At 37.1% G+C, this 26624-nt stretch overlaps 1 protein-coding gene and 1 non-coding gene across 3 annotated transcripts; one reads left to right on the top strand and one right to left on the bottom strand.

The window, feature by feature from the left end:
• Positions 1-13318: 13318 nt before the first annotated feature.
• LOC140760919 (probable beta-1,4-xylosyltransferase IRX9H) lies at positions 13319-24633 on the bottom strand. 2 transcript variants are annotated; one of them, XM_073098009.1, is made up of 4 exons: positions 23588-24629; positions 22637-22886; positions 14112-14314; positions 13319-13682 (listed from the first exon to the last, which is right to left on the bottom strand). In XM_073098009.1, exons 1-3 carry the CDS (start codon positions 24346-24348, stop codon positions 14147-14149), a joined length of 1179 nt encoding a protein of 392 aa, XP_072954110.1. In that variant the 5' UTR covers positions 24349-24629; the 3' UTR covers positions 13319-13682; positions 14112-14146. The 2 variants fall into 2 exon arrangements, with proteins under 2 accessions (XP_072954110.1, XP_072954111.1); XM_073098010.1 differs by lacking the exon at positions 13319-13682 and adding an exon at positions 14595-14701 and having other exon boundaries at positions 14156-14314; positions 23588-24633.
• LOC140761815 (U6 spliceosomal RNA) lies at positions 15428-15525 on the top strand. The gene has a single exon (XR_012104630.1). It is a non-coding gene; the product is annotated as a U6 spliceosomal RNA (small nuclear RNA).
• Positions 24634-26624: the final 1991 nt, after the last annotated feature.

Genomic DNA, 26624 nt, shown 5'->3' with positions numbered 1-26624 from the left:
CCTACAATAAATTCAGATCTTAAGGAATTATTCCATAGCCTATTTTTAGTTCCAGAACCTATCAAATTGGTATCAAAGCCTATCAAGTGGTATCAAAGCCTATCAATTGGTATCAGATCCTAACAAATTGGTATTAGAGCCTATCATTTTGTTGGTTTTTATAGTGGTCTTTGGGTTAGTTGTAGCCCACCCTATTTCTTTGGGCTTCAAACTCACCAAAATAATTTAATTCTCCCTTTTTATTAATTATCATTGTCAAAGTTTAGCCTTAAAATAATCATTCTAGAGGATAGCCTAGTAGGAATATAAATTAATAAATCAATTTTGATAATTTAAAAAGGAATTAGCTCTTAGTAGAGTTTAGCGTGGTTGATTAGGATTTTGGTTAAATTAATTATAACAAGGAGGCAGTGATAAGGGTTTATACATATCAATTGCTTAGGGTGTATACATATCAATTGCTCATAATGGAGAATTAATACAGATCAATGTAGAGTCAGTCTATTAAGCAAATTGTACTAATTAATGAAGTTGATTAATTAAATGTTGACTACGTGAATTACTGTAAATTGATAATAACGATATGAACGATAATTTGAGGTAAATTATTTCTATTACGTTTAATAATGTGTTAGGCTTTGGTATAACTGTGCCAATCCTACCTGAGTAATAAATATGAGAATTTTTAAATGGACCTATCCAAGCTTATAGCGGACATTAGTAGGATTATTTAATTATTTAGTGATAGGAATGTGATGCTTTTGTTTTATTGTCTTTATATTGAGGTGGATCCCATACCCTACGAGGATGATCCTGTGACGCAGTTACAACTCTTCATTTAGGAAGCAATGTTAGGCAATTAAAACTTTTATAATCTAGGAGTAGTGTAAAGAACACAATGTCTTAACTTATGGCATTATCGGATCCATGTCATGCATGTGCATAAGTTTTCTTATGTTAGTAATGCATGTCATACATGATGATTTTATTTGATGTTTAGTAAGATTATGTGTATTATAATTTCCATATCTATCTATTGGGCATGATCATGTGTGATAGCATGCAATACATGATAATGATGTGTGTTTCATTGTACTTGTCGTGTGCTGTATATTATCATGCTACTTGCAAACATGCATGACCATAAATAGAGTGATTTTTGTGTCTCGCTGGTATTCAACACCTCCTTAGCTAATGTTAGGGGCAGAGGATAGTATTATACTTATATATTAGGGCCCTCGTTTAAAGTGTCACTATGTTAATCATAAACAATCAAACAATCGTTTTGTTGGGCAATGAGCAATTTACTATGGATCTAAGTTAGAAAGTGAAAGGTAAGATATACCATCCCTTAAGAGTACGGTGTTAGTGTTGATGTGGCCTACGAGTTAGTTATACATGAGCCTAAGTTACAGACTTGATAGTATACTTATCATGTGGTATAGTGTTGACTTGGCCTTGGGTGGAGATCAGTGTGAGCTCAAGTTTGAAGATTTGATAGTCTAATTGATGCATGTTATCTTGTAGATTGCTAATGTAGATGCACATTAAATGCATATGATGAGTAAGTGGTGCTGATGTATTCATTTTGATCATGATGTGCATATTTATATTTACCTACTATTACATATTTATTTTATTACTTTTAGATTGTAGAAGTAGAAACTTGTTGGGTTTTATGCTCATTACCTTTTGGTGAAAATATTTTCAACTTGTAGATGAGCCTGAGTTCGTAGAGAAGTTGATAAGGATTTTTTCATATTTTTTTAATTATTTATTCCCATATAAATTTAAGCTTGACGGCTTGTAACCTTTATGTGGGCATTTTTGCTTCTATTTTTGGATATGTATTTTAGGGTTTGTTGTGGCCTTGGTATTATGGGCTTTTATAGTCTGTATTATTTGTAAAAATGTGAGTTTTCTCTGATTTATTATATTGAAACATTGACCAATATGTTATGTGGGCATCACATAGGTTTCACCCACGTGAGAGGCACATATATTTGGTGGCAGGTGTTACACACCAATAATGACACTAGAGGTGGAGGAAAATGTGCGATGGAGTTTCAACACTAGCCTAACACAAGGTTGCAATTGGCAAGCTCACTAAGGTTAGAATAGCCGAGCCACCGCGAGGTTGAAAAGACTATGATAAGGTACAAGGAAGAGGCTTTTGAGGAATGCCCTAACGAGGAGAAGCTTACTAGTCATAAGGGTGCAATTGACCATCGCTAGCTGACCAATTGTTTCGTAAAAGCTCAATGGCACCGAAAAGATCAAAAGACCAAAAGAACCCACATGCCATGAAAACTAAATTAAAGAGGATGGAGAGGGTAGAGGTTGCGACGATGGTGACGGTCTATAGGTCCGATGATTGAGGGTGACATAAATAGGAGAGAGGTAGAGAATATGACTTTTATAGAAGAAACTAAAAAAAAGAACCAAGGGGAGGAAAATAAGAAGAAAGAGGGAGAAAAGGGGGTGACACGATTCAATGTCATTGTCCTACCACATGCTATGCTATTATGGTTGGGTGTTAAAAGAAGCATTATAGTATGGAGGAGTTAGAGGTAACAAGGGGCATCACAAGCAGTATCACATGCCCTAGATTGCTTCATTATTTTCAAATTTTATAAATATTTTAATTTCTTAGAATAATTTGATTATCTATATGACTTAATTATATATTTGCATCTAATTTATACAACTCAATTATATGTGAAATTGTTCAGGAATTTATCATTATAAGACTATCGCACTTACATTCCACCTTTTAGATTTATATTAATAGAATTATATGTAATGAATTACTGTTAGAGTCAGATATGATGAAAATGTGCATACAGAATGGAAGAGCCTTCCTTTTTAAAGTCCTCCCTAACTCGGTAATGTTTGACTTGTGAATAGTAAAAATATGGGGTCTGAGTTATAAATTTCTCTTTTATATACAATATAAATTGGAAAATTTGCACCAAAAAATATACTTGGTTTTTATTTTTCTCACTTAGGCCCATTTTTTTTTCCGTTTTTGTTCTAAACTTGCTTCTTTGTTTATTTGCTTGTTTGTTTGCTTTTTTTTTTTTCTTCTTTTTTTATCTCTCGCTCCTTCTTAAGTATAAGATACTATTCTATTCAAAATTTTGGAGATATTTCATGATCACTACTACTGTGTATATGAGCATTTTTATCTATCTAACATAATTTCTTAAATGTGTATGAAATTTTTCCTAATTGAAATAGCTAAAAGTATTAAATGCTATAATCAACCTTTTAAAAGAGAGAATATTGGTGCTATGAGCAGCTAAAAGAAATGAAAATATTTATATTACTATATATTTCATATTAGTTACATATTTAATTTATGAATTTTATAGTTATATTTACTAACTTTTTTTTTATCTTTTTTCTTTTCAAAATAATTCTATACAAATCTCCTATACAAGAGAAATAAGGAGATCATTAAATTAATTGCGAATTTTTAGAGTGGATGTTTAGAGTGAGATATAGAAGAATATATATACGAAGATAGAGTAAATTTTTATTTTTGTAATGTTAACTGTGAATTTTATAAATAAATTATAAATTACAATCATAAATAAAAGGAGGATGATAAATAAGAGATACACTATCATATTCAAAGTATTGGAGATATTTCATAATCACTAATACCATTCTAATGTACATAAGCACTTTCAATTATCTAACACAATTTCTTAAGTATAATTTATATTTTTTTCCTAGTTGAAAGAGTTAAAATAATTAAATGCTATAATTAACCTTTCAAAAATAGAGAATATTGGTGCTATGAGCAACTAAAAGAAGGGGACAAATACTTTTTTTATTGTATGTTTTCATATTAGGTGCATAATTAATTTCTAAATTTTGGAGTTAATTTAGGAATTTTACAATTATATTTACTAACATTCTTTGTCTCTTTTTTTTCCATTGGAAACAATTATATGCAAACCTCTCATATAAGGGAAATAAGGTGCCGAAAGAGTAAAATTTAGAATAATAAGTAAAAGAAGAATATAGTAGAAAAATTTATAAATTAATTACAAATTTTGTAAATAAACTATGAATTATAGTCATAAAAAAGGAGGATCATGAGAAGCAAGAAAGATATTGTGGTATTGAAACTTTTGAAGACATTTCATAATTATTAATACCATTCTAATGTACTGGCACCTTCATTTATTTGAAAGCCACCAAATAATCAACACAAGTTAAATTAGGTGACACAAATGCACACCCCTCGGTTACCTTTCCTTTTCCAAAAGAAAAATATCAAGTTTTATGACTTCATTTTAATGCTTATGATACGTAATAAGATCTGAGCTTATTCGATCCTATTGCCAAAGTCTAGTCGAGTTAGAGAGTCAACTTGGATTATTGAAGTTAATTTGTAAGATCATCTTATTCCTTCTTGTTCGACTACCTCTAAGCTTTGGAACTCTAGCCACTATCTAGGATCTTTATTGTTGCATTCTTCTTTGTCTAACCGCACCCCATTGACTCTAAAAAACTACCATACTCCTTCTCTATTGCTTCTCAACCAATTTCATTGATTTTCACCGTTTCCATCTCCACCTCCTTGTCATAACCGTAGGTCATTCACCACCATGCCTCTTTGGCCTCCCCTTTCCATGATCAACTCTAATAGATTTATTCTCCATTCTGAATCTATCTTAATTCCAAAAGTACTCTACCATCCAATCGTTGGATCTCTAGTTGACTCTTAACTTTGGAGATCCGCAATAACTCTAATTTTCTCTATGTGAGTTAGAATCCAGTTCTGTATTTAGATTTGGACTTATAGTGATTGTGGGTTTAGAAAGATGATCATTATAGTAGTATCAGAGTCAATCAGACCTTGGACCATCTTGAAGAAGTCTATTAATGGTGAATACAAGGTCTCAAAAGTCTTCAGAAGAAATGATGATCATGGAGGGTAATTCGATCGCCATGAACCATGAAAAAAGATAGGGGGATATTCCGATTAACTTGAGCCAATTGGAACCACCCAAGGTTGGCTAGGTTAGATCGGAGAGTAGACTTGCCTACACGAACATACTACTCCTTCGTATGTTGGAAGAGATGAGGGTGGAACGGAAAGCAGTAAGGGCATCGTAAAAGAGGATGTTTGCACTCTTAGCCAATGCACTTGCGGTTAAGGTGACCATCCCAAACCCTCCATTGGTTGCCATAACCATGGAGACCACTTGCATGAAACAACCTCAGGGATGTCCACAGCCAAGGAATGAACCATTGCTGCCCATGCCACAAAGGTAAGAAGAAGCGACAGTATAGGAGTTACCGCACCACTGTTGGGCATATCAATTTACTAGATGAACCCAGTGGCTTTTGAGGAAGACAATGGGTGGCATGACTTTCAAGATGATAAACCACAACAAAAGAAATGAGGGGCCATTATTAAATAGACCACAAGCGTCCATTTGTGAGGTCTGCACTACGACGTCCACCAACGAAAGATTAAGGCATCCACACCCGAATGATGAGCCTCGACTTTCCCAAATTTAAGGGCGGAGACCTAGTTGAGTGGTTGTACCATGTTGAGCAATTTTTTGCCTTCCATCAGACTAAGGAAGATGTCAAGGTATAGCTAGCAAATTTCATTTAAAAGGGCCTACATTTTATTGGTATAAATCGACTTCTACTAACGGCAGGTTGGAACATCGAGAGGAGTTTAGTGCTAGAATTTCTCGTTGTTTCGGCGCTGAAGGATATGAGGATTTTGATGTCCTCTTCACCAAGCTTGTGTAGGAAACTACTATTAGTGCTTAGCAAGAGGAGTTTAAGAAAATCAGTAGTAGATGCAACTCGACTTAACTGGATGTGCTTCTACAGAGTTCTTTGTGTCGGGGCTGCGAGGAGAGATCCAAGCAGACGTCAAAACTTTGCGTCTGGTCACCTTAGATGATGCTTTTCAGTATGTTATATTAATGGAGAGGAAGCACAAATAATTGATGAGTAAAAACAAATAACTCAAGCCATGACTACAAGTGATTAGGCTGGTGTATTGAGATCAACGGTAGGTTTTCTAGGCCCTAAAGGCTTAACTCAAGCCTTTAGCTAACATGAAGGGAGGCCATCCACTTGTTGTTTGAACTCTCGCGCTTGCGTAGGTGCAAGAGCGACGAGCAAAGGGTATTTGTTTTCGCTGTGACGAGTGCTTCACACCTGGTCACCGGTGTGTAAAGATGATAAAAAGTGTGATGCTGATAGATAGTTATGAGGATGCGAATGAGGACATGGGAGCTTTAGATGATAATGTATTGTTTTCTTACTCTACACCTTGATGATATGGTGGAGGAAGAGTGGTGGACTCTATTATATAATAGTTTGTTTGCAAAAGAAATAAAAGTTCCAATTAATCAAAGGAGTAAGTCTCGGGATAGGGCATTCGAATGCCCTCAAGTCTATTCGAACGCATATACCCGAGGGTAGAAGATTAATTAGGCATTTGAACGCCCTCAATGTTGTTCAAATGCATTTACCTAAGAGCTAGAAAATAAATTAGGCATTCAAACGCCCTCAAGCCCATTCGAACGTCTAACAACGAGAAACCCCATCTAGTCGTATAGAAGAAAAGAAGAAGGAAGAGAGAAGAAGAAAGAGCGAGGAACCCTTAGTTTAGGTGTTTTAATTAAGTATTTTTGCCTATGTTAGGCAATAAGATTCAAACCTATTTAATTCTATTGCCAAGTCTAGTCGTGAAATACCCACTTCCAAAATTCACGTGTTCCTCACGTGGAGAATTTCCACGTGATTCTCACGTGACCTGTTAGTGAAATAATCTCACAAGTATCTGAATAAGTCAAGAAATACCATAATAATCCAACAAATAAACCAGAATTACAATATCACAGGCCTCAACAAGTCTCTAGGAATACAAGTCCAACACAATTTTGTTAAAACATAAATACCCTCGCAGGGGCTAAGTCCAACTAGAATAAACAAATGCTAAAAATAAAGGAATGAATCTGCTACTCCTCGATGTTCGCATCCTCTATAATCAGCTCTGACGACCAAAATGGCGGTGAGCACGGGGCCCAACAAGTAAAATCCAATAATAATCTAAAAATATTACATGATAAATAGAAATGCAAACTCATAACATGTCAGGGAAAGTGTACATTATGACTTTTAATAACTTTCATTATTATAGCTCATTTTACGTAGAAATCCACACAAAAGTCAAGTCATAATGATATATCTCACAAAAGCACCATAAAAATCGAGGGGGACTAGTCATCTAGCGGTATTATCGCCCATACATGCCTGGCGACGCTACATATGACCGGTTGTCTGTGACCATCAGACTAAGGACCCCAATCGTAGACCCATCAACACCGCTCTAGTAATCATTGCATAGAGCGAAATCATCACATATGGCGGATAAGAGCACACAGCTCGATAAACGCCCTGACCCTACGTCCTCGGGTATCACTAGAACTACAATCCCTACCTCTCAATCATCTTTTCTAATATCATCCTAGACTAGTCTCCAACTAAGGCAGTATAATCACCTGAATGCTCCACCAGCTACCGACCTCAGGTGTAGACCGCTAATATAATACTATATAATACACTCTACCCTTAACCCCAGGTTGAGTGGGTGAAAGGGCACTACCTAGCTGGGACTTAACTAACAATGATATGTGCACATGGTGCCATGACCAATATTATTTATTTAACAAAATCATTAAAATAACAGGCATTATAAACAAGCATAAAGTCTACCATACATGTGCATTAAATGATAAATAATGCAAGTAAGAACTGACATGTAATTAAATGTAAGTATGAAATGTCATGTAATTTTCACAAGTAAGAAAACAATATTAATACAGATAAGAAATTACATAAGTATGCATTTTTCGTAGACTATTATATAATTCTACTCGCCTGAGTTATTTCTGGAATCCATCTTACTCTCTTACCCAATCGGCTCTTCTTGATTTTCGAGATCCTTCCCGCACAATAATGGATCTAATAATTTATAAATAAAATAAACATAAGATTAATGGACTTATGGACTAACTATCTGGTTGTATGAATTTAAGTTTCATTTTCTAGGTCCGAAATATTATTTGTCTTAATTAAAAAAAAAATAACGGTCATTTAGAGTCGTTTACAATAAAAATGTCGAAGATAAATGAAAAGACTAATAAATTCAAATATTTAATTAAATTATGTATAAATCCTAATTTTATTAATAACATGGTTGAGAAAAATTTAATTAATTACAATTTTATGTAGCTAACAGAATTTAAAAAAAAATAACAGACTAATAAATAAATCAGTCTTAGGGTTAATGGTTGGGCTGGGCTCAAGGCCCAACAAATTAGGTGAGAGAGAGAGAGAGAGAGAGTGGGCTGCAGACCTACCTGCAGCCCACTGGACTAGAGATAGTGGACTGGGCTTAAGAGCCCAGTCCAGGTTCTAAGGCCTTGAGCCCAACCCACTAGGTTCTAAGGCGCTTTGGACTGGGCTCAAGGGCCCAGTCCAGCAAGGTGAGATGGTGGATTGGGCTCTGGAGCCCAGTCCAACAGAGTGAAGAGGTGGGCTGCGGGCGCAGCCCACCAGAAACTAAGGGGGTGGACTGGGCTCCAAAGCCTAGTCCACTGAGGCCTTAGAGAAGGTCTAGGACCTGGGCTGCAGTGCAGCCCATACCACAGCCCAGAGAGAGCGGTGGGGGTTGGCCCAACCCCCACCTTCTCCTCGTCTCCTTGCCAAAGAAGAAGAAATAAAGGAGAAAGGGGTGTTGCTGCCGGTGGTGGTGATCCTCGTCACCGGCAGCCCTCGGCTCCGGCAACTCCTCCCTAAGTCGACTAGGTGCAGGAGTGATCAGAACCTCCGGCCAGTGCGACCGAAGGGTGAGAGTTGAGGAACTCCATGGCCGACGGCCGTGGAGCTTTCGACTCAATGCTAGGTGGGCTCGAAGCCCCCATCTCGGGTACCTACCTCTTCCAAGTGAAGAGGTGGGTCAGTCGAGATTAACGAGCGAGGCCACCACCGCCGGTGGTGGCCGCTTGCGCCAAAGAAACCCGGCAGTGGGAGGCGACATGGCATCGCCTCCCTCGCGCCCCGTGGGTACCCAATTTAGGTACTCACAGCAAGGGGTTGAAGCAGGAAAACTTTCCGGACCGGTGGGTGGTCGACCTGAGGTCGCCAGCCGACGAATTTCGCTGGTGAAGGCAGACATAAATAATTTCCTAATTACGCATGATTAACTAGGCTATTTTCAAATTAAACTAAAGAGGGGATGGAGGCTAACCCGAGGATCGAGGTGAGAGGTTTTGGTTGGCTGTCGGCGCTCCGGTGACTCACTACCTGCGACGAAAACTTCGGCGGCGCGGGAGAGAAAAGAGAGGAAGGTAGAACGAGAGTGAGAGGAATTTTGAAGAGTGAAACCAACCTAGAAGGTGAGAGGGGATGGGGTTTAAATAGGGTGAGGCCGAGAGGGCAGCGGAGTGGAGTTAGCTCCACTCTGGTGCACTCCTCTCCCACCTCCCATAACCAACTGTGAGAGGTGGTGTGGGTGGGGGTGGGTGTGGGGGGGTTGAGGAGGAAGAAAGGGTCAGCGCACGCGCCAAGCGTGTGCGCTGCGGTTAGAGTGCACGCGCCAAGCGTGTGCGCTTATTATAAATTTTTTAAACGGGTGTTATAAGTCAAGTTGGGGAGCCACCTATAAATAGATATAGTGTGCACCTGAATAGTCATTTTTGATTATTAAAGTTAATTTACAAGAACGTCTCCTTTCTCCTTATTCGATTATCTCCCAGCTTTGGAACCCTAGCCACCATCTAGGATCTTCGTTGTTGCCTTCCTCTTTATCTGGCCACACCCCCTTTACTCTAAGGAACGACTCTACTTCTTCTCTATCCCTTCTCAACCGATTTCCACCATTGCCATCCTTACCTCCTTGCCATATCCCTAGGTCGTTGACCACCATCCCTCTTTGGTCTCGCCTTTTCACGATCCGCTCTAATATATTCATTCTCCATCCTAATCTATCTCAATTCCAAAAGTGCTCTATCATCCAACCGTTGGATCTCTAGTTCACTCTTCACTTTGGAGATCTGCGGTAACCTCGACTTTCTCTATGTGAGTCGAAATCCAATTCCGTCTTTGGATTTGGACTTGCAGCGATCATGAGGTTAAGAAGGTGATCATTACAATCTTAAGGTGTGAAATTTGGAAAGCACCCCACGATGTCCAATTACAACTCCCAAGTGGACTCTTCCATCAATTTGCCGAGCCACTCGATCGGCAACTCCGTCTCCAAGTTGCGCCCTCTTGATTTAGCTTAGCCTCTTCGCTCTTAAACTCAGTTCGAGTCTAATTCACCACATCATGTTCTAAACTTATGTATCCTCAGCTCAGTGCAATTCGGTGGATTCGATCCCTTCATGCTCGTGTTCGAGGTTGTGGAGCCAAATCAATTGCTTCGGTCTACCTAAGTGGACTTCCCTCAACTCTAAAAGGGAAGAGAAAACCAAAAAAGAGGCTAAGTAGGCCTAGTCGGTTTGACGTGAGCACGACTTAGGCTAATTTTGGGCCAGTTGATTGTGAGTTGCATCCAAGTCTTTCTAAAGCTCGCCCAAGGTGGGGAGGTGCCCAACCAAGAAGTGGAAGACCTTAGCAAGGGTTTAACCAAGGCTCAACCCGGTTGTGAACTTCGGCAAGATCAGAATATGATGCGAATTAAGTCAGATCGAATCATATCAAGGAAACTTTGTGCTCAATGTGTTGAGTCTATTTATCTTATCTACTTTTATAGTTTAGTTAGTCTTAGTAGCATACAAATTTATTAGCTAAATCTATCTTTGGGCAGTTTTTTAGAAATTTTTTTGCAGGATATTCAACAGATGTCTAAATAATATGAAATTAGTTGGAGAAGATCGACAACGTCTAGATCTAGAATTTTATATTCAGTGTTTCCTCAGATTTGAAATCTATCTATAGCCTTACGAAGCACTAATCCGAGCTAGATAATAAAGACTAATTTAGCTAGTCATGTTTATCTCTAATGTAAGTCATTGAGGCAAATCCTAATCCGAGCTAGATAATGAAGATTTCATTTAGCTTCTAATCTCTCTCATCCACCACACCACCGTTGTCCCTAGGGTCGCCTCCTCTTCCTCTTGGATCATGCAAAATTTATTCGGACCTTCATTCACTATTTAGTCGATAAGTCTAGATCTAATTGTTTAAACCTAGAGATCTTGAATTTATTGGAAAGCTCTCTTTATAATAATGATAATATATCCAAAATTTAAAAGGATCCAATAGTTGGATCATCTAAAATTTTCGTTGCAAGTTACGTACTTAATTCTATGTAGAATCTGATTCAAATCGGGTCAAGCTGGTTCATATTAGAATGCAAGGGACAACTCGGATGGCCATTAGGTGTGCGCATAGTGATTTTAGCTCGTTTCTCCTCCACATAGGTAGGTGTTAGAGTATGATTAGTAGGTCTAGCCCCTCATTTTACACACCAGTTGAGGTTCAAAAGGGTGGCCTCAATCTAAACCAGCAACAACCATCTTTGATCTAGTAGAAAAACCTTTCATCGTTGGGATCGACCAAACCGAGTACTCCCATCTTCGCTTCGTCTAGTAGCCCTCATCTGACTTTAGAGGCCCATATGCTTCTTTTCCATGAGTATGACATCTTCATAGGCCTCCTTTAAGGTTCGTGGTCAAAGCGCTTGATGTCGGCTTGGATTTCACTTTATAGCCCCTATATGAAAGTGTTCTTGAAAAGCTCATCCGACTAAGGTGGAAATAATTGTGCGCTGATTTGATCAAACTCTTCTTAATATGCAAGTATGGTAGTTTGCTGAACCATCTTAGTGAGAAAAGCGCCGAAGTCCCCATAACCCACTACTCCAATCCATTTAGTGAGGTTGACACTGAATGTCACCTAGTGATACAGATTTCGATGCACAGCAACGGCTCAGTAACAATAGAATGATTGATCCTTCCAAATGGAAACTTGCTAACTTCACCTTGTGGTCCTTCGATATCCTCTGAAAAGCAAAAAATTGCTCCTCTTGATACAACCAATCAACCGGATCACTGTTATTGAATTTAGGAAAAGTTAGGGTTTCCATTCCTACAACCAATCAACCAATGCAACTAATCAACCAATCAACCGATGTTCCCTCGAAATTGCTCCTCTCGATACAACCAATCAACCAATCAATCGGATCACTATCACTAAATCCTAAATTCACCCTTAGGTTGAAACTAACTAAAATATGTTTTAGAGTTTCCATTCCTACAGCACCACTCTCTTTCTTTACATTCCTATAGTACTAGATCAGATATAGGTCAAATAATGGTTAATCAATAGTTCCATCCATATTTTTACTATAGATACAGTTAGTAGGATACCAATATCTAAGACCATATTCACACTAAAGGGTTATCAACATACATCAAATACAAACTACGTCTTGACAAATATGATTTAGATTAGATCTAAATGGATACAAATAATAAAATTGTATCAATCCCAATTTGAATCCGTTTAAAATCCGATTTTTATCATATTTTTATTCTTATCCATTTAGTGTAGATATAGGTCTATATATTGGTAACTATATATAATATCCATATTCAAACTTCAAAGCAAAAAAATGAAAATAAAAAATTCCGGATGTGGATTAATCACTATCCAATCCATATCTAATTTGTTTTCACCCTAACTATATGATTATAGATGTCCAAGTTGGTTTGTATCAGCACTTTGAATGTCTAATTATAACACATGTACACAAGAAGATAGACAGTTATATTTGTACTGATATACTTGACCTCAGTCATATGTAGTAATGCATTACTCACATTCCTCTATGTCAATAAAGGTTATTGTATATCTCCAAGTTTAATGAACATCTTTCCCATTATGTGGTAATGCATACTCACATTTTCTACGCCAATAAAGGTTATTGTATGCATTTAAGTTAAATAAGCATCTTACCCATTTGTTATATTTTGTCCATCCGTCCTGTGAACTCATTCGGAAAACCAATAAATCATGCATATTTGTGCTAGGTACAAAGGTTGGTATTAATTTTCTTTGAAAGTAACACAACATGGGTCCAAAGAGTATCAGGCTGTCAATATGTCTGCCTCTACATCACTAACGAAAACGAAGGGCTGCTATTCCCCACGAGCCAAACTCCCTCCTATTTAGCCATTTATTTGTTTTCTTCGTATCCCAATCCTACTCTCAGACTGTTGTCCATGTAATTTCGACTTCAGACAAGAATTCACATCTCTAGTTCAAACAAGACATAAAATCACCACTGCGTGAAATAAATAAGTAGAAGAGCAGCAATTCATAATCGTCTTCAATCAGACACAAAATTGCTGCTGAAAACAGCTTCTTACATAGACGACCTCTAAAAGGTAAACAGGAATGATACAAAAACGACTCTATTTAGTCTGTACACCAATGGGTATGTATGCCTTCTACACAATAAGAATGAGTATGACAGTCAAGATGGTCTTTCCTCTAGAAAGAATATTGAAAAGAATTCAAGACAATCTTTGAAGTTGTGAGCCAGGGTCGATCTTTAGCCGTCCGCTCTTTTGTGAAAGCCCACTAGAACTAAAGCCCACTCTCACTTTTGGTCAAAAGAGTTGCTGGAAATTTTCACAAAGAAACAGTTAGGAAGTGAACTGATAAATAGTAATGCTATTAGAAAACTCCACTGCAAAATTAAACCAGAGAAATACCATAAACAAGGCAAATCACAAGACAGTCCGCAAGCCAATATATAACCAGAAGGTAAAATGAAATCATTTCTACAAATATCACATCCTGCTTGTCAGTCTTATTTACTATCACAGCAGCAAAAATTAGACGATTGAAAATCAAAAGCACTTCTTAAAAGCAGTATATCAAGAATAGGAGTCTTCTCATAGCAATGGCTTAAGTGATTTTTCTGCTGTACCCTCAATAAGGGAATTTTCTCCTGTATACTCAATATTGACACATCTCATAAAAACTGCCTAGTGCCTAACAATAACAAAGAAAATGGAGGGGAAAAAAACTTGACACCAATAATCTACCTGTCAAACTAGGTATACCACAGCTGCAATTCTTATTACAGAGGAACAACAACGTCGAGATTCCCCGAGATTTGCCATCCTTTAGGATAGACAAGATGCTTAGCTTCTAAATGAAGATGCCAATTCATAATCCTTGAGCAACCACTAGGTATGCCTTCCATCTGACTTTCATCTTCTACCAGCTGCTCTATAAATGTTGTCTCCTGCAAACATTGTGATCATCAAGTTAATTTATATTTCCCAAAACAAGCAAAAATATATGTGAACATTGTGAAGATCTCAATAGTCTGAAATCACATGCATGTCATTATTTTTTATAATATTTAGATAGTTTATTAGGTAAGGAAAAAGGAATTGTGTTCAGGTGATGTGTTCATAGACAATTTTAACGATACAAAACTGTACATATGCTCTTGCACTTCCATAGGTCAATTGTGTTCAGGTGATGTGTTCATAGACAATTTTAACGATACAAAACTGTACATATGCTCTTGCACTTCCATAGGTGAATGTTGTTTGCAGTTCCACCATACATCATTTCTTGTTCGTTTGTTTGACCCTAATGGATGAAAAGGAGGATTATAATAGTCCTGCAGAAGAGTCATACTACATCTCATACAATATGTCTTGAAATGAAAGAGGCAGTGATAAAATATACTCAAATCATTCTAAAAGAATAAGTACACTTCCAAAATATGTTAAAAGATATGAAACCTTGACAGCTGCTAAGTTAGACTTAAAGCTGAACTTAGATCCTTGAAAACATCAACAGGAAATGCCAGTTCTATGCGTATGGAACCCAAAATATTGCTTTTTCAGTACAGCAGGTGCATCAAATAGACTACCAACAGGACCATCTCTAAGGCCTAGATCTATTACACATTACTTTTTCCACTCCAAATCTTGCCTATCAAAGCCCGGGTACCAGCAGAGGGTATGCCAGTGCTTCTTAAAAAATCAATGTGTTTATTAACTTAAGTTTTGAACTTAACCTTCAGTTTCTAATACTAAATGTTTGTATTACTATTTACTCCGCATTCTGGCTGCAGAGGTTTTGCTACATAGAAAGCCCAATGACACAGATTTGCATTGTGGCTCACTAGTTAGGGGGAAAAACAACAATAACATCTTTTAAATTTCAGATCAGATTTAATTATAAGGCACTTAGATAGTAAATAGCCTAGCCTGGAGCTACTTAGTTCATATATAAGTCTAAAAGTAGGTAATGGAAGTCTCGGATGTCATCAGAATGCAATAAAAAAAATTGGCAAAACTACAGGTGTACCTTAGGAGGATCAGTAAACAGACTCTAATTCGTTCCTGGGGGAACATCTACTAAAATTGGAATGATACAAAGTAGATTAGAATGCCCCTGCATAAGGATGATATGCACATATTGAATCAACAAACTCTAACACAACCAAGTTGGCCAATGAGTGATTGGCTTATCTAGTGTCTACTTCGAACCACAAAAATGATTGGACCAAAATGACTTTCTAGATTTGAAAAAGGGACTACTTGTGTGCACATCAATATCTGATTTCACTAAATCTCTCGATTTTTCTCTAGGTTTTTAACATATTTGACCAGTGTATTGAAAGGCGGCCGCGGATTGCGGGCAGTCACCCCACCGCTTAGCGCCTAGGCGGAAGGCGGGTGCCAAGGCGGACGCTAAGGCGGTGTAGTATTTTAATATAGAAAAAATTAAAAATAATTATATATGATATATAATATATTCTAATATAACTAAAAATTAATACTAAAATTACAAGTAGCCAAAATAGAATCATAACTAATCCTTTTTTCTCGTTTAACAATCACTGAGATCTTAAAAAAACTAGAAAATTAAAAAAATCCCCACACTACCCTTCAGTACCACTTTAAATGCCAGTCTGTCATCCATTTATAGTAGGGGTAAAATTGGAAATATAGAAAAAAAAGCTTAAAAAAGAGGAAAGTAGAGAGCGAGAGATAGCTCAGCATCTCATCGCCGGAGAGAGAAAGCTGTAGCGAAAGAGTGAGAAAGGGCAACAGGTGCGGATGAGCTCATGCCACCGCTTGTCGCTGCTGCCGTTCCCGCTCGTGCTATCGCTGCCGCTTGCCGTCGTTGCCGTTGCCGCTCGCCGTCGCTGCCGCTTGTGCTACTTCTGCCGCTTGCCGCCGCTTGTGCTGTCGCTTAGGGCAGAAATGGAGGAAAGAGTGAGAGAGAAGATTGAGGAGATCGATGTTATTTTCTTTTTTAAAGTTTGCCAAAATCCTACCCGTGTATATCGACCCGACCCGCGTCTAGTGGGCCGCCATGCACCAAAGCAAGCCGCTAGGTGCCAAAGCGGCCCGCCCCGAGCACTAATGCGGCCTACCCGCCTTTGGCAGGCCGCATTGCTACTTTGCGGGGCGGCCGATGCACCGCCCCGCCATGGCGGCCGCCAAGGCGGTCGCCTTTACCGCTTTTCAAAACACTGTATTTGACCAAGTATATATATATATAGAGAGAGAGAGAGGGGGGGGGGACCTTCCTATGTTTTTTAACCAATACAATCCTAACCAATAGTTGGGCAAGATCTTCTCAGTTGGTTAGGGATGGCAAATTTCAATCAGACTCAATAATCTAGCTTTTAAATATGTTTGGATTTAATATAATCAGCTTCAGGTCATAAAGGAGTCAACCCGGCTAAACTAATTATTAATTGGGTTGTATTTGAGTTTAAGCCACTAACTCATCATCTGGCCAGATATGACTGATTTATTAATTAGGTTAACTGGGTCCGGGCAACCTACTAACCCATCCAACTATATATATAACCATCCCAAGTTCTCAGCCTAAATACCTAACCCTAACTTACTCCAATTCCCAAGTTATTTTGTGGTGAGACGGTGAGACCTTCCTCACCTCGCTCTCTTTCTCACCGACAGTTCTAACGAGCTGAGATATTCTCTATTTGCCTCTATACTTAATGGATTTGTTGTCTTCTTTTCTTTCTTGATTTTTCAAAGTTTTTGCAGCAAAATACCCTTTCTGATCAATTATTTTTTTGCAGTGAAATATTCTTTTTGATTGAATTTAGACTTGAATAATATCTAGGTTGCTGAGATCTTTGTTGCCTAGGTAAGATCTGGAATTAATTTTTTGATCAGATTTACAACACTCAAATGTCCCTTTTTCGACCTACTTGTCTAATGCTAACTGGTCAAAAAGCAATTAAGCCCTCTTCTCAGAAACCATGTGTCCAACTGTCCATGTCTGACTATTCTCATAGATTACATCCATAGAAGTAATAGAATGAGAGTGAACACCTTTGAATTCTTGTCTCACATGTGGATAGATCTATGAGGGTTAACTAGATATTCTTTGCTATGCAGCAGTCTTGCTGCAAAATTATCAGTAGTCTTTCCATGTCGTACAATTTCCACGATTATAAAGAACAGATATTTCATTTACCCCTTCGTACCGGTATCCGATATGTATCGGATCCCGATATAGCATCGATACAGTCCAATTCGTATTAGATACAATTAGAGGAGTGTTGGCATTAAAAAAGTTAATTTTGTTTCTAATACGACTCCGATATGACATTGATACGGTGGGATTATACTCCAATATGATGTCGATACAGAGGGATACTGCTATGATATATTTCTTATCATCCAATCATTTTTTTTTTTTGCTAACAGATGATATAAATTATAAAACATATATTATATATATACGTTTATATGATTTTCCAATCCTTCATGATATTTAAAGGCTTTGTTTATTTGATAATAAATTAAACATATAACTTGAAAGTCATTTATAGATCCAAATTAATTGTAGATTAATAATTGAATTAGATTTCAATGTTTTGCAAAATTTTTAGTTTTATATCAGTTTTAGTTACAATACTATCCTAAAGTTTTAGGTATGTAGGTATTAAATCTGTAGCTTTATTTCTTTTTTTATCTTATCATTTTTAAGACATAATCATTTTTTACCATATGTTATATTAGTTGACAATAGATTAAAAATATATTATTTATTTATTAGCGTATCCATACCGTATATGTATCTTACCTTTAAGAATTTACATTATCCTTATATCCGTATCTCCATATTCTCATATCCTGTATCCATATCTATGCTTCATAAGCGGGTGGGTGGCTTCTAGTATAATGCAAGCGATTTTCGCAACATTGTTGCTAATATTGTTTGCATTGCTTTTTTCAGACTTTTATATGTGGTTTGAATATTTATAGAAAATCTCAGTGTAATAATGTGAACACTAACATTGGAGAATATTTTTACTCATTTCCCACTTATCACAATAGGTATATAAAATTAAACAAGGGCTAAAAAAAAGCAAACTTCATATGTTTTAAAAACCATTACATTTTTCTTAAAAATGGGATAAAAAAAATTGCATGCAAATTATATGGTGTATAACATATGACAGATAGCAAGCATGATCCAAGTTTCGGTCAATCCCCAGACAAATTGGTCAAAACCACCCTTGCAACTAGTTTTAGCATGGGATCGACCTATATGCAATTCTAATTAGATCGGAGTGTTGGTCGATACCGCTCGATAGGGATTTTTTCCAATTAAATAGGAATATCAATTATTTTATGTCCCCAAGCCATAGAAGAAAGAGAAAATCTCTTGCCTTTCTCACTCGTTCTCTCCCATCAACCTCAACAACCACCTAACACAGATCTGGTCTCTATCGACATACGATGAGCTCCTCTAACCAAGATTCGACCTCCGTCAACATCGATGAGATCCTCTGACCAAGATCCAACGACCTCAACCTCCGCAACCTTAAAAAATTATTTTCTTTTTATGTTTTTCCTTTTCTCTCTCTCTCTCTCTAACTCCCCAATTTCTCTTTCTCTCTCCCCACCTCTTTCTACTCTCACTCTCTTTCTTTCGTTGTCTTCCTCCCTCTCTATTTCTTTCTTTTTCTCTCTCTGTCTCTGTTATTAGGAATCATTTTGCTGTAGTACCAAAGGAGAGAGAGGGGCTAGAGAGAGAGTGGAAAGGCTCTATTACTGCAGTAAGTTTTCTACAGTAACAAAGGAAGAGAAAGAGAAGAAAGAAAAGGGGAAGAAAGAGATAGGAGATTGCTAGAGAGAGGGGAGGAAGAGAGATTAAGAAAGACGGTGAGTGGGAGGAAGTTCTCTACTTGTCTCCCTCTCTGTTCTGTCGCAACAACAAAGAGAGAGAGGTAGAGAGATGGAGAGAGTTTTACATTTTTACTTGTTTGTTAGAGAGAGGGAGAAACTGAGTATGAGAGAGACAAGAAAGGTTTCATTTTTTAAAATTTGAAATTATTTTATCTTCATTTTGTGAATTATTTTGAATTTGATTCTATTTAGGTTTGATTTACACTAAAAATTAAAATGGTTCCAAAAGAGAAACCACACATTACCAACATTTGATGACAAAAAATACAACACTGGGTAAAATAAAAGACATGTTAAATACAACAGATATAAAAAGAAAATGAATGAGGGTGTCAATCATATGAAATTTTTTTTCTAAAAGATAGAAATATGATAGCTTAGACCATAGTAGCTATGGAAGTCAGAAAACAGATGTTAACTTATCTAATAGGTAAAAAGAAAAATAAATAATTTGCAAAATAAAGATATTCAATAGTTTTGTTAAGAACTAATGCATAATTCTAAACACGTTGATAATGATAATAGTGAGTATTGTGAAAATGATGATGAGGAAAGCAATAAAATATATAAATGCACATAGAGAGGAGATGAGAGAAGTAGTGGTAATTTTCAAAAATCTAAATCAATTCATATGTAGAAAGAAAGAGAATATGATAACAATAATTCTAGAACTCCTAGTATTACAATAGAGTATAGAAATATTAAACCAATGGATATATATATTCAAAAAAAAAAAAAAAGATCGTACATATACCACTATCAAAACAACTCTCAAAGGGATAAAAATACAAAAAACCACATCAGTAGAGCTATCTCTAAATTTTTCTTTTATAACCATAAATTTTCAATGTACTTGATAGTCTTTATTATCATATTATGTGGAATATTATAAGATCAATAGGACCTGATGTTTTTCTTTTAATTCAAATGATATTGCTACTAAATATCTTGAGTCGAAGATATATAAGCTTCACGTACATTGAGACATTTAAAGAGTATTGAAATGAATTTAAATGTACATTGATGCGTGATATGTGGACTACAAAACATAGGAGAAATATATTTAATTTTTTGATATACTCGAGCATTGGGGCAATATTTTTAAAGTATGTGGATACTACTCTTTATTTTAAAAGTGTAGATTGTATTTTTTCAGTTGATAGATAAGACAGTATAATTATTGTGAGATGTTAACAATGACAATTCTTTAGCATGAATTATCTTTTCTATTTGTTGATTATGAAGTTATTACAACCATATGCTTTTACATATGTGATGGTGTTAAACACATAAGTAGGAACACAAGAAAGTCATGTTTCAAAAATTTCTAAAAGGGAGAAGGAAAAGGTTAAAACTTTGCTACAGGCAATTCTTGTGAGGATAAGTTGACATCTAATTTGTGGATTTCCATAACCATTGAGGGGTATTTCTATCTCATTGCATACTTGATGAGAATTTTAAGCTACAAAAAAGACTTAATTTCTGTACAATGCCAACTTCACACATAGAAGTTGCTCTTTCTAATAGAATATAGTCCTTTACACATTGTTGGTCAAATGGATCATAGAAAGAAAGTTGTTTTTTATAACACTAGATAATGCTTTCACAAACGGCTTGTTCATTGCATTGTTAAAAAATCAACTCACTTTCAAAATTACTCAATTATGTAATAGTGAATTCTCTAATGCTCATTATTGCACTCACATCTTTCATATAATTGTCCAAAAAGGTTTAAAAAAAATAAATGATTCTATATGCAAACGTCATGAAAGCATAAAGTATGTCAAAGGTACACAAGGAAGGAAATAAAAGTTTTTAGATTGTGTTAAACAAGTTCTTTAGACTTTGAGGGATTTAGATAGAATGTACCCATAATAGGGAATTCAACATATCGAGCACTTAAAAGTGCTATCTGTTTTATTTTCACATTTTTTTCATTTGCAATTGAGTGATTCAATTTATAAGCATTGCTCATCTTAAGAAGAATGTAGGGTATAAAAGATTTGCAAGTATTTAAAGTTGTATTATGATGTTACATGCATATTTTCTCAATCAACTTATTCTACAGCTAACACATATTTTTGTAAGGTGTTTATGATCTAATTAAATTAGTTGAAGGTATGCAAAACTTGGACAGTATTATTTGTCGCATGACTACACGAATGAGTGACAAATTTGAAAAGCACTAGACTAAGTGCAGTGTTATCTTAGCTATAGCTTTCATTCTAGATCCATACTATAAATTTCAACTTGTGGACTTCTATAAGAAATATTTACGGTAGTTCTAATCAGATGATGAAAGTATATGAAAAGCTATTTGCTCTATTTGACACTTATATGCCATAAATACAGAAGCTTTTAAATATTTTTTTTATTTTAAAATAACTTTTAGAATTTCTATGTAATTAAAAAATAATCTGATACAAAAATCCAAACTAGCAGCCAAAACAACTGATATGATTGAATATGTATTGTTTTTTCAGATGGCCAATTGTAATCCCAATATTTCAAACTGTGGTTTAATCTATAGACATACAAACATTTGATAACTATAAAAGAGTTCAAGACAGATTCTCAGCCATTACTCTAAGCATCATTTAAATAGTGCAGGCATGCAAGATGAACTGTACAGTGAAAACTTCAAGTGATGTAACTCTCTATAATTTCCCCTAAACACCAACAAGAACTGAGGTTCCTATATTGCTATCATTCTATGCTATAACATGAGCAAAAGTTTGCAAAGACAAAACAGTGACCTCAAAAAACACTTTAAACCATGCCATGTATTTCTAAATAACTAGAATATAATGATTTAGAGATCAATTTCTTAACTGCTAACAATGCCATGTATTTCTAAGTTTCGAAAAAGCTATTGTACGCTTTGCATGTCACCTTGAGATTATTTACATATTTACCCTTCAAAAGAGGAATATTCCTCATCTGCAAGTCATCTAATAATAGGGCCAAAAATTTAAAAGTTTTATGCCAACATTTATGCAAGTTCTGGAGATTTTGCACATATGTAAATGATGAAATTTGTTAACAGTATATCAGAATTTAGGAGATTTTCCTTTTTTGAGGGGTTAATATGTTTAGGCTGAGTGGAAATGCTCTATTAAAAAATCCAAATATCGCGTACACATAGACAGCAGCTTATAATCATGTATTCCCCAATATAATATATTCTAAACATAATAGCTCATATAGCAGACTTTCTCTGGTTCCTATTTTTAAAGATTAATAAAGAGCTATATTTCTTCTTAAGATGTTAGTTTTCCTTTTTTCAGGTCTACACTTAGCATGCATCATAGAAGTTCCAAGCTGAAAATCTTGAACAAGAGCAGTTAAAGAACTATGAATCTTACCTGAAAACCCTCCTTCACTGTATCCAGCTGCCTAATGGCATTCCAGGAGAGATGGAGCCTCTTCTTTGTGTCCCACAGCATAGTGCTGTTGAATGCGAATCCTGACATATCAACATGAAATCTGCGAAGTCTCTTACTTTTCTCATTTGTGTGCCATCCAATAACTTGCCTGCCATTGCATACTGGGCCTTCTAGAATCGCCTTATTTTTGCTTTGAGCAAGCATTGCAACAGGCCAAGTACCAAAGTTCCTGCAGCATAGCATAGTTCCACAAGACAATACATATTATTTTCTTTTCACTGAAAATAGGTCATTAAAAATTAAGCCCACATAGACATTACCAGGTTTGGTGTACCAAGTTGATGTCAACATAAAGATATGACTAGCTTTTAAGTAAGAGTATGATTCCTGGTGCCAATTAAGAGTGAGAGAAGGAAAAGACGAGTAATGGAAGTGGAATAATTACTTGAAGGACATTCCATCCAAGATGTGGAAAGGGTTGGATTATAGAAAATCCCAAACTAAAGATTATCGGTGATACCACCTCAATTTCTTTCCCTGCTGTCTTGTTTGTGCTCTCTAACCAGCTTAGAAGCCAGTACATTATGATCAACAATATCTTCAATGTGAGGGGACTACATGTGGCAGTAACTACACGTTGAGAACTTTCAAGGGTTTTCACAATCAAGATACATCTAACTGATGGTTTAATGGAACAGTTGCTTCCAAGTTCCCAAGCGTCAACTCCTGACAACCGAACCAACCAAGTTAATCCAATTTAGGGGCCAGAGTTGTTTAAAATTACCAAGTTTTGATTATAATTCCCGAATCGAATCAAAATATGGGTTGAGCAACATGTAAGGAATTTTGAGAAGCCTCAAGTTTGAGTGAAGAAGAGGCAAAAGCAAGTAAGAGATAGAGATACGGAATAGCTACTCCCAAGACAGGTACCTGATCTCTCTCATTCGCTCGAACAGTTCGAGCGAATAGATATTATCGTCGTCAGCAAAGTAGACGATTCCATCGAGCCTATGTCGCTCGATGTGGTCGAGCGCGGTGTTCCGCTGGTAGACACCCCTGTCCTTGACCTCCGAGGAGTTGCGCTTGCAGACAAGGTGTCTGTACATGACTCCCGTCGTCCTCAAAATCTCGGCGGTCTCCGGCGAGGCGGCCCCCATCTCCACCACGATCCAGAGCAAGGGCGGGGGCACCAGCCGCAGCGTCTGAGCAAGCCGGTTCAGGAAGTATGCCTGCAACGCTCGATTGTACGTCGGCGTCACCACGATCAGAAGCTTATTGTAATGCGGCGGCGGGATCTCGGTGTCGGTCTTCTTGTTGAGCTCGACGACGGAGGTGAAGGTGCCGGTGTTGACTTCTTGAGAGCGATGGACGAGAGAGGCGAGATCAGGGTGGGGAGGGGGTTCGGAGGAGAAGTGGTGAGAGTCGTGGAGGTCGAGATCGAGATCGAGGTCGAGGTCGAAATGGAGGTGAGCGAAGGGGAAGAGGCCGAGCAAGAAGCCTATGAGGAAGCAAAGAAAGAAGCGAAGGATAGGCCGCCTCCAGGGGTTTGTGGAAGGAGAGGCGTAGTGGTGGGAGTATTTGGCGGCGGCGGAAGGGGAGAAGAGTCGAGCGGAGGAGGTGAGGGGAAGGCGATCGTGGTGGTGGTGGTAGTGGTGGAGAGACGGAGAGAGAGTACGGCGGATTGAGGCCATGGGAAGAAGAAGAAGAAGCTAGAACCGAAATAGGGGGCGCATCGATCAAGAGATGGATGAGATGTGAAGAGGGAAGGAATTGGATGCGAACAGGTAAATTAATGGTTTTATTCGCGTGTTATTCCGGTAAGGGAAGGAGAATTGAGGGAAGGAAAGGAATGGGACCATACACGGAAGGTGAAGAGTCGTAGCGGAGGGAGGGAAGAGGAACGAGTCGCCGAGAGGGCGGCCATCCCATGGGATATTGTGTTATTATTTGTTCCCGAACAACAAAACGGAGGTATACTGCGTCTGCGTGTGTGGGTAGGAGCGGGGTAGGAGCGGGTTAGGTGGCCAAAAAGCGGAATTGTCTGAATCACCCCTAATCTGTTGGGGATTCGCCGACTTTTTTTTCCTGTTTTTTATTATTCTGTTCATTAGTCCCAAGGAAATGGTCGGGCGGGCGACGGACGTCTTCTTTTCCTCCCTCGTTCCAAGGAAATTAATAGTTGACGCCGGTTCCTTCCTTGCGAAATTGGGATGGTATCAATTCACTACTGAATTTCAAACAAACTTATCGCGAGTAAATTATTTAGTTAGTGGTGGTTAGCTTGACTTCCGAGAAGCTCGGCGGTAAGATGGGTTAGGGTGATGGTTCAATAATACTTAGCTAGAAGTGATGATTCGACGGCAAAATAATTTGAATTTTAGACTTGATTGTATTGTATATTGGATATAAAGTTTAAGGAAGCCTGTGTATATTGATTATTTATCTAGCTTATAACTAACCTATAGACTCTTAAATAATTAATAAAATATTTTTAAAATATATTTCAACTTTTTTTAATATTATTTTAGAACAACTTATCAATTGACATGATTGTAAAACTATTTGAGATCTAGAGGCTAGATCGACCATAGGGCCATCAAAATAACAGGTCTACTCATAAAAGCTTATTTAGCTTAACTCGAGCTCTAAATAAGCTAAGTAGATTTAGAATTTTAGTCTCAAAAATATAATTGAGCCGAATTAAGTTAGAGCCAACTCGTTCAAGCTCATCTCAAATAGAATCAGATATATAAAAGTTTCACGTAGAATAACCGGTTAAGCTTGTTTATTATAAGCTAGCCTACCCAGTTTCGATTCCTAACATCGAAATCTTTAACTATTTAAATCCCATATCAAAAAAAAAAAAAAATTTGATAGGGTACATATAACTCTTAGCCAATTCGAGGTAGCTCGATATTTCAATGAGGCGAGGGAGTTTTCATATTAATTCTGAGCAGAGACCCTACTCGATTGAATCCGTGATTTGTGGTGTAGTCCGGAAATTTGTTGGCCCAACAGAAGTGTTAGCTAACACCGACAACTCCAGATGTGACTAACTAAATAAATTAGTTGTATACTTGTATTGTTAATTCGCAATGATGTCGTTCTCTCGTGCTAATAATCGGGTTGGACAGAGTTCCTCCTAGTCCAAAATAATATTTGGGTAGATGTCGTGATCGAGTATGTGATTCAAAATAATGTAATGTATGTTCCATCTCGATCAGAATTCGTTAACGAAATAGTCAGTCAGTCAGTCATAGGGGATGGAATTGTTTGGAGAGTCCAGAATGGCCAAATCACTTGTCCCAAACTTGCATCTAATGATCCCTGAAGGTCAAATTTGTGTGGCAGTTGTCCTCGTTTATAAGGATCAAATTAGAACCTTTCCATGTTTTGAAAACTGAGCACGTAGATATTGTTGAATAATCATATCTGTCACCTCCATTTTGCGGAACTGGCGGCACACCCTCTGCTCTCACACGATTGCGAATCAACTAGCTAGTTGTTTGTCAAACAACTGGACAAATAGGTGATTACATTTTCCTTTTATAAGAAATAATTAAGATTTTATGTTTACAAAAACCACACCCACATTTTGGTTTGAACTCTGGACAAAATTTGTATCAAATCCTTTTTCAAAAATAAAAAATAAAAGTCAGTAGATGAATACATTTCTTCAAATCACTCGGTTACAAAAAAACACTAGGCACATCACTCCATTCTTTACAAATATATTCTCGAAGAGTAGGACTAGTGGGTTCATAATCAAAGAAATTTTCAAGCATTAATACATGCATTGCTTTTGTAACAACTTTATCCTAAACAAATAAAGGAAATTAAAATTAAAAATTAAGGGCATGACGTGGTCGGCCTCATGCCCAAGTAAGCACTGGGAGCGCATGAGGGTGCCACACACCCTCACCTGCTCACACCGTTAGCTAGCTGTGTGCCCCACTGCCACTATAAT

The sequence above is a fragment of the Typha angustifolia genome, chromosome 6 (genome assembly GCF_048772165.1).
Source record: "Typha angustifolia cultivar Huaian chromosome 6, ASM4877216v1, whole genome shotgun sequence".
NCBI classification, from domain to species: Eukaryota; Viridiplantae; Streptophyta; class Magnoliopsida; order Poales; family Typhaceae; genus Typha; species Typha angustifolia.
The sequence above is the reverse complement of the archived record's forward strand: the minus strand, read 5'-3'. Positions and strand labels throughout refer to the sequence as shown.

What these genes read in the sequence shown, in the direction of transcription:
- LOC140760919 (XM_073098009.1), bottom strand. Translation starts at nt 24,348, where the DNA reads ATGGCCTCAATCCGCCGTACTCTCTCTCCGTCTCTCCACCACTACCAC. An exon ending in GAGCGAATGAGAGAGATCAG is followed by an intron (nt 22,887 to 23,587) that starts GTACCTGTCTTG and finishes GCTATGCTGCAG; the next exon opens with GAACTTTGGTACTTGGCCTG. An exon ending in CAGTGAAGGAGGGTTTTCAG is followed by an intron (nt 14,315 to 22,636) that starts GTAAGATTCATA and finishes CAATGTTTGCAG; the next exon opens with GAGACAACATTTATAGAGCA.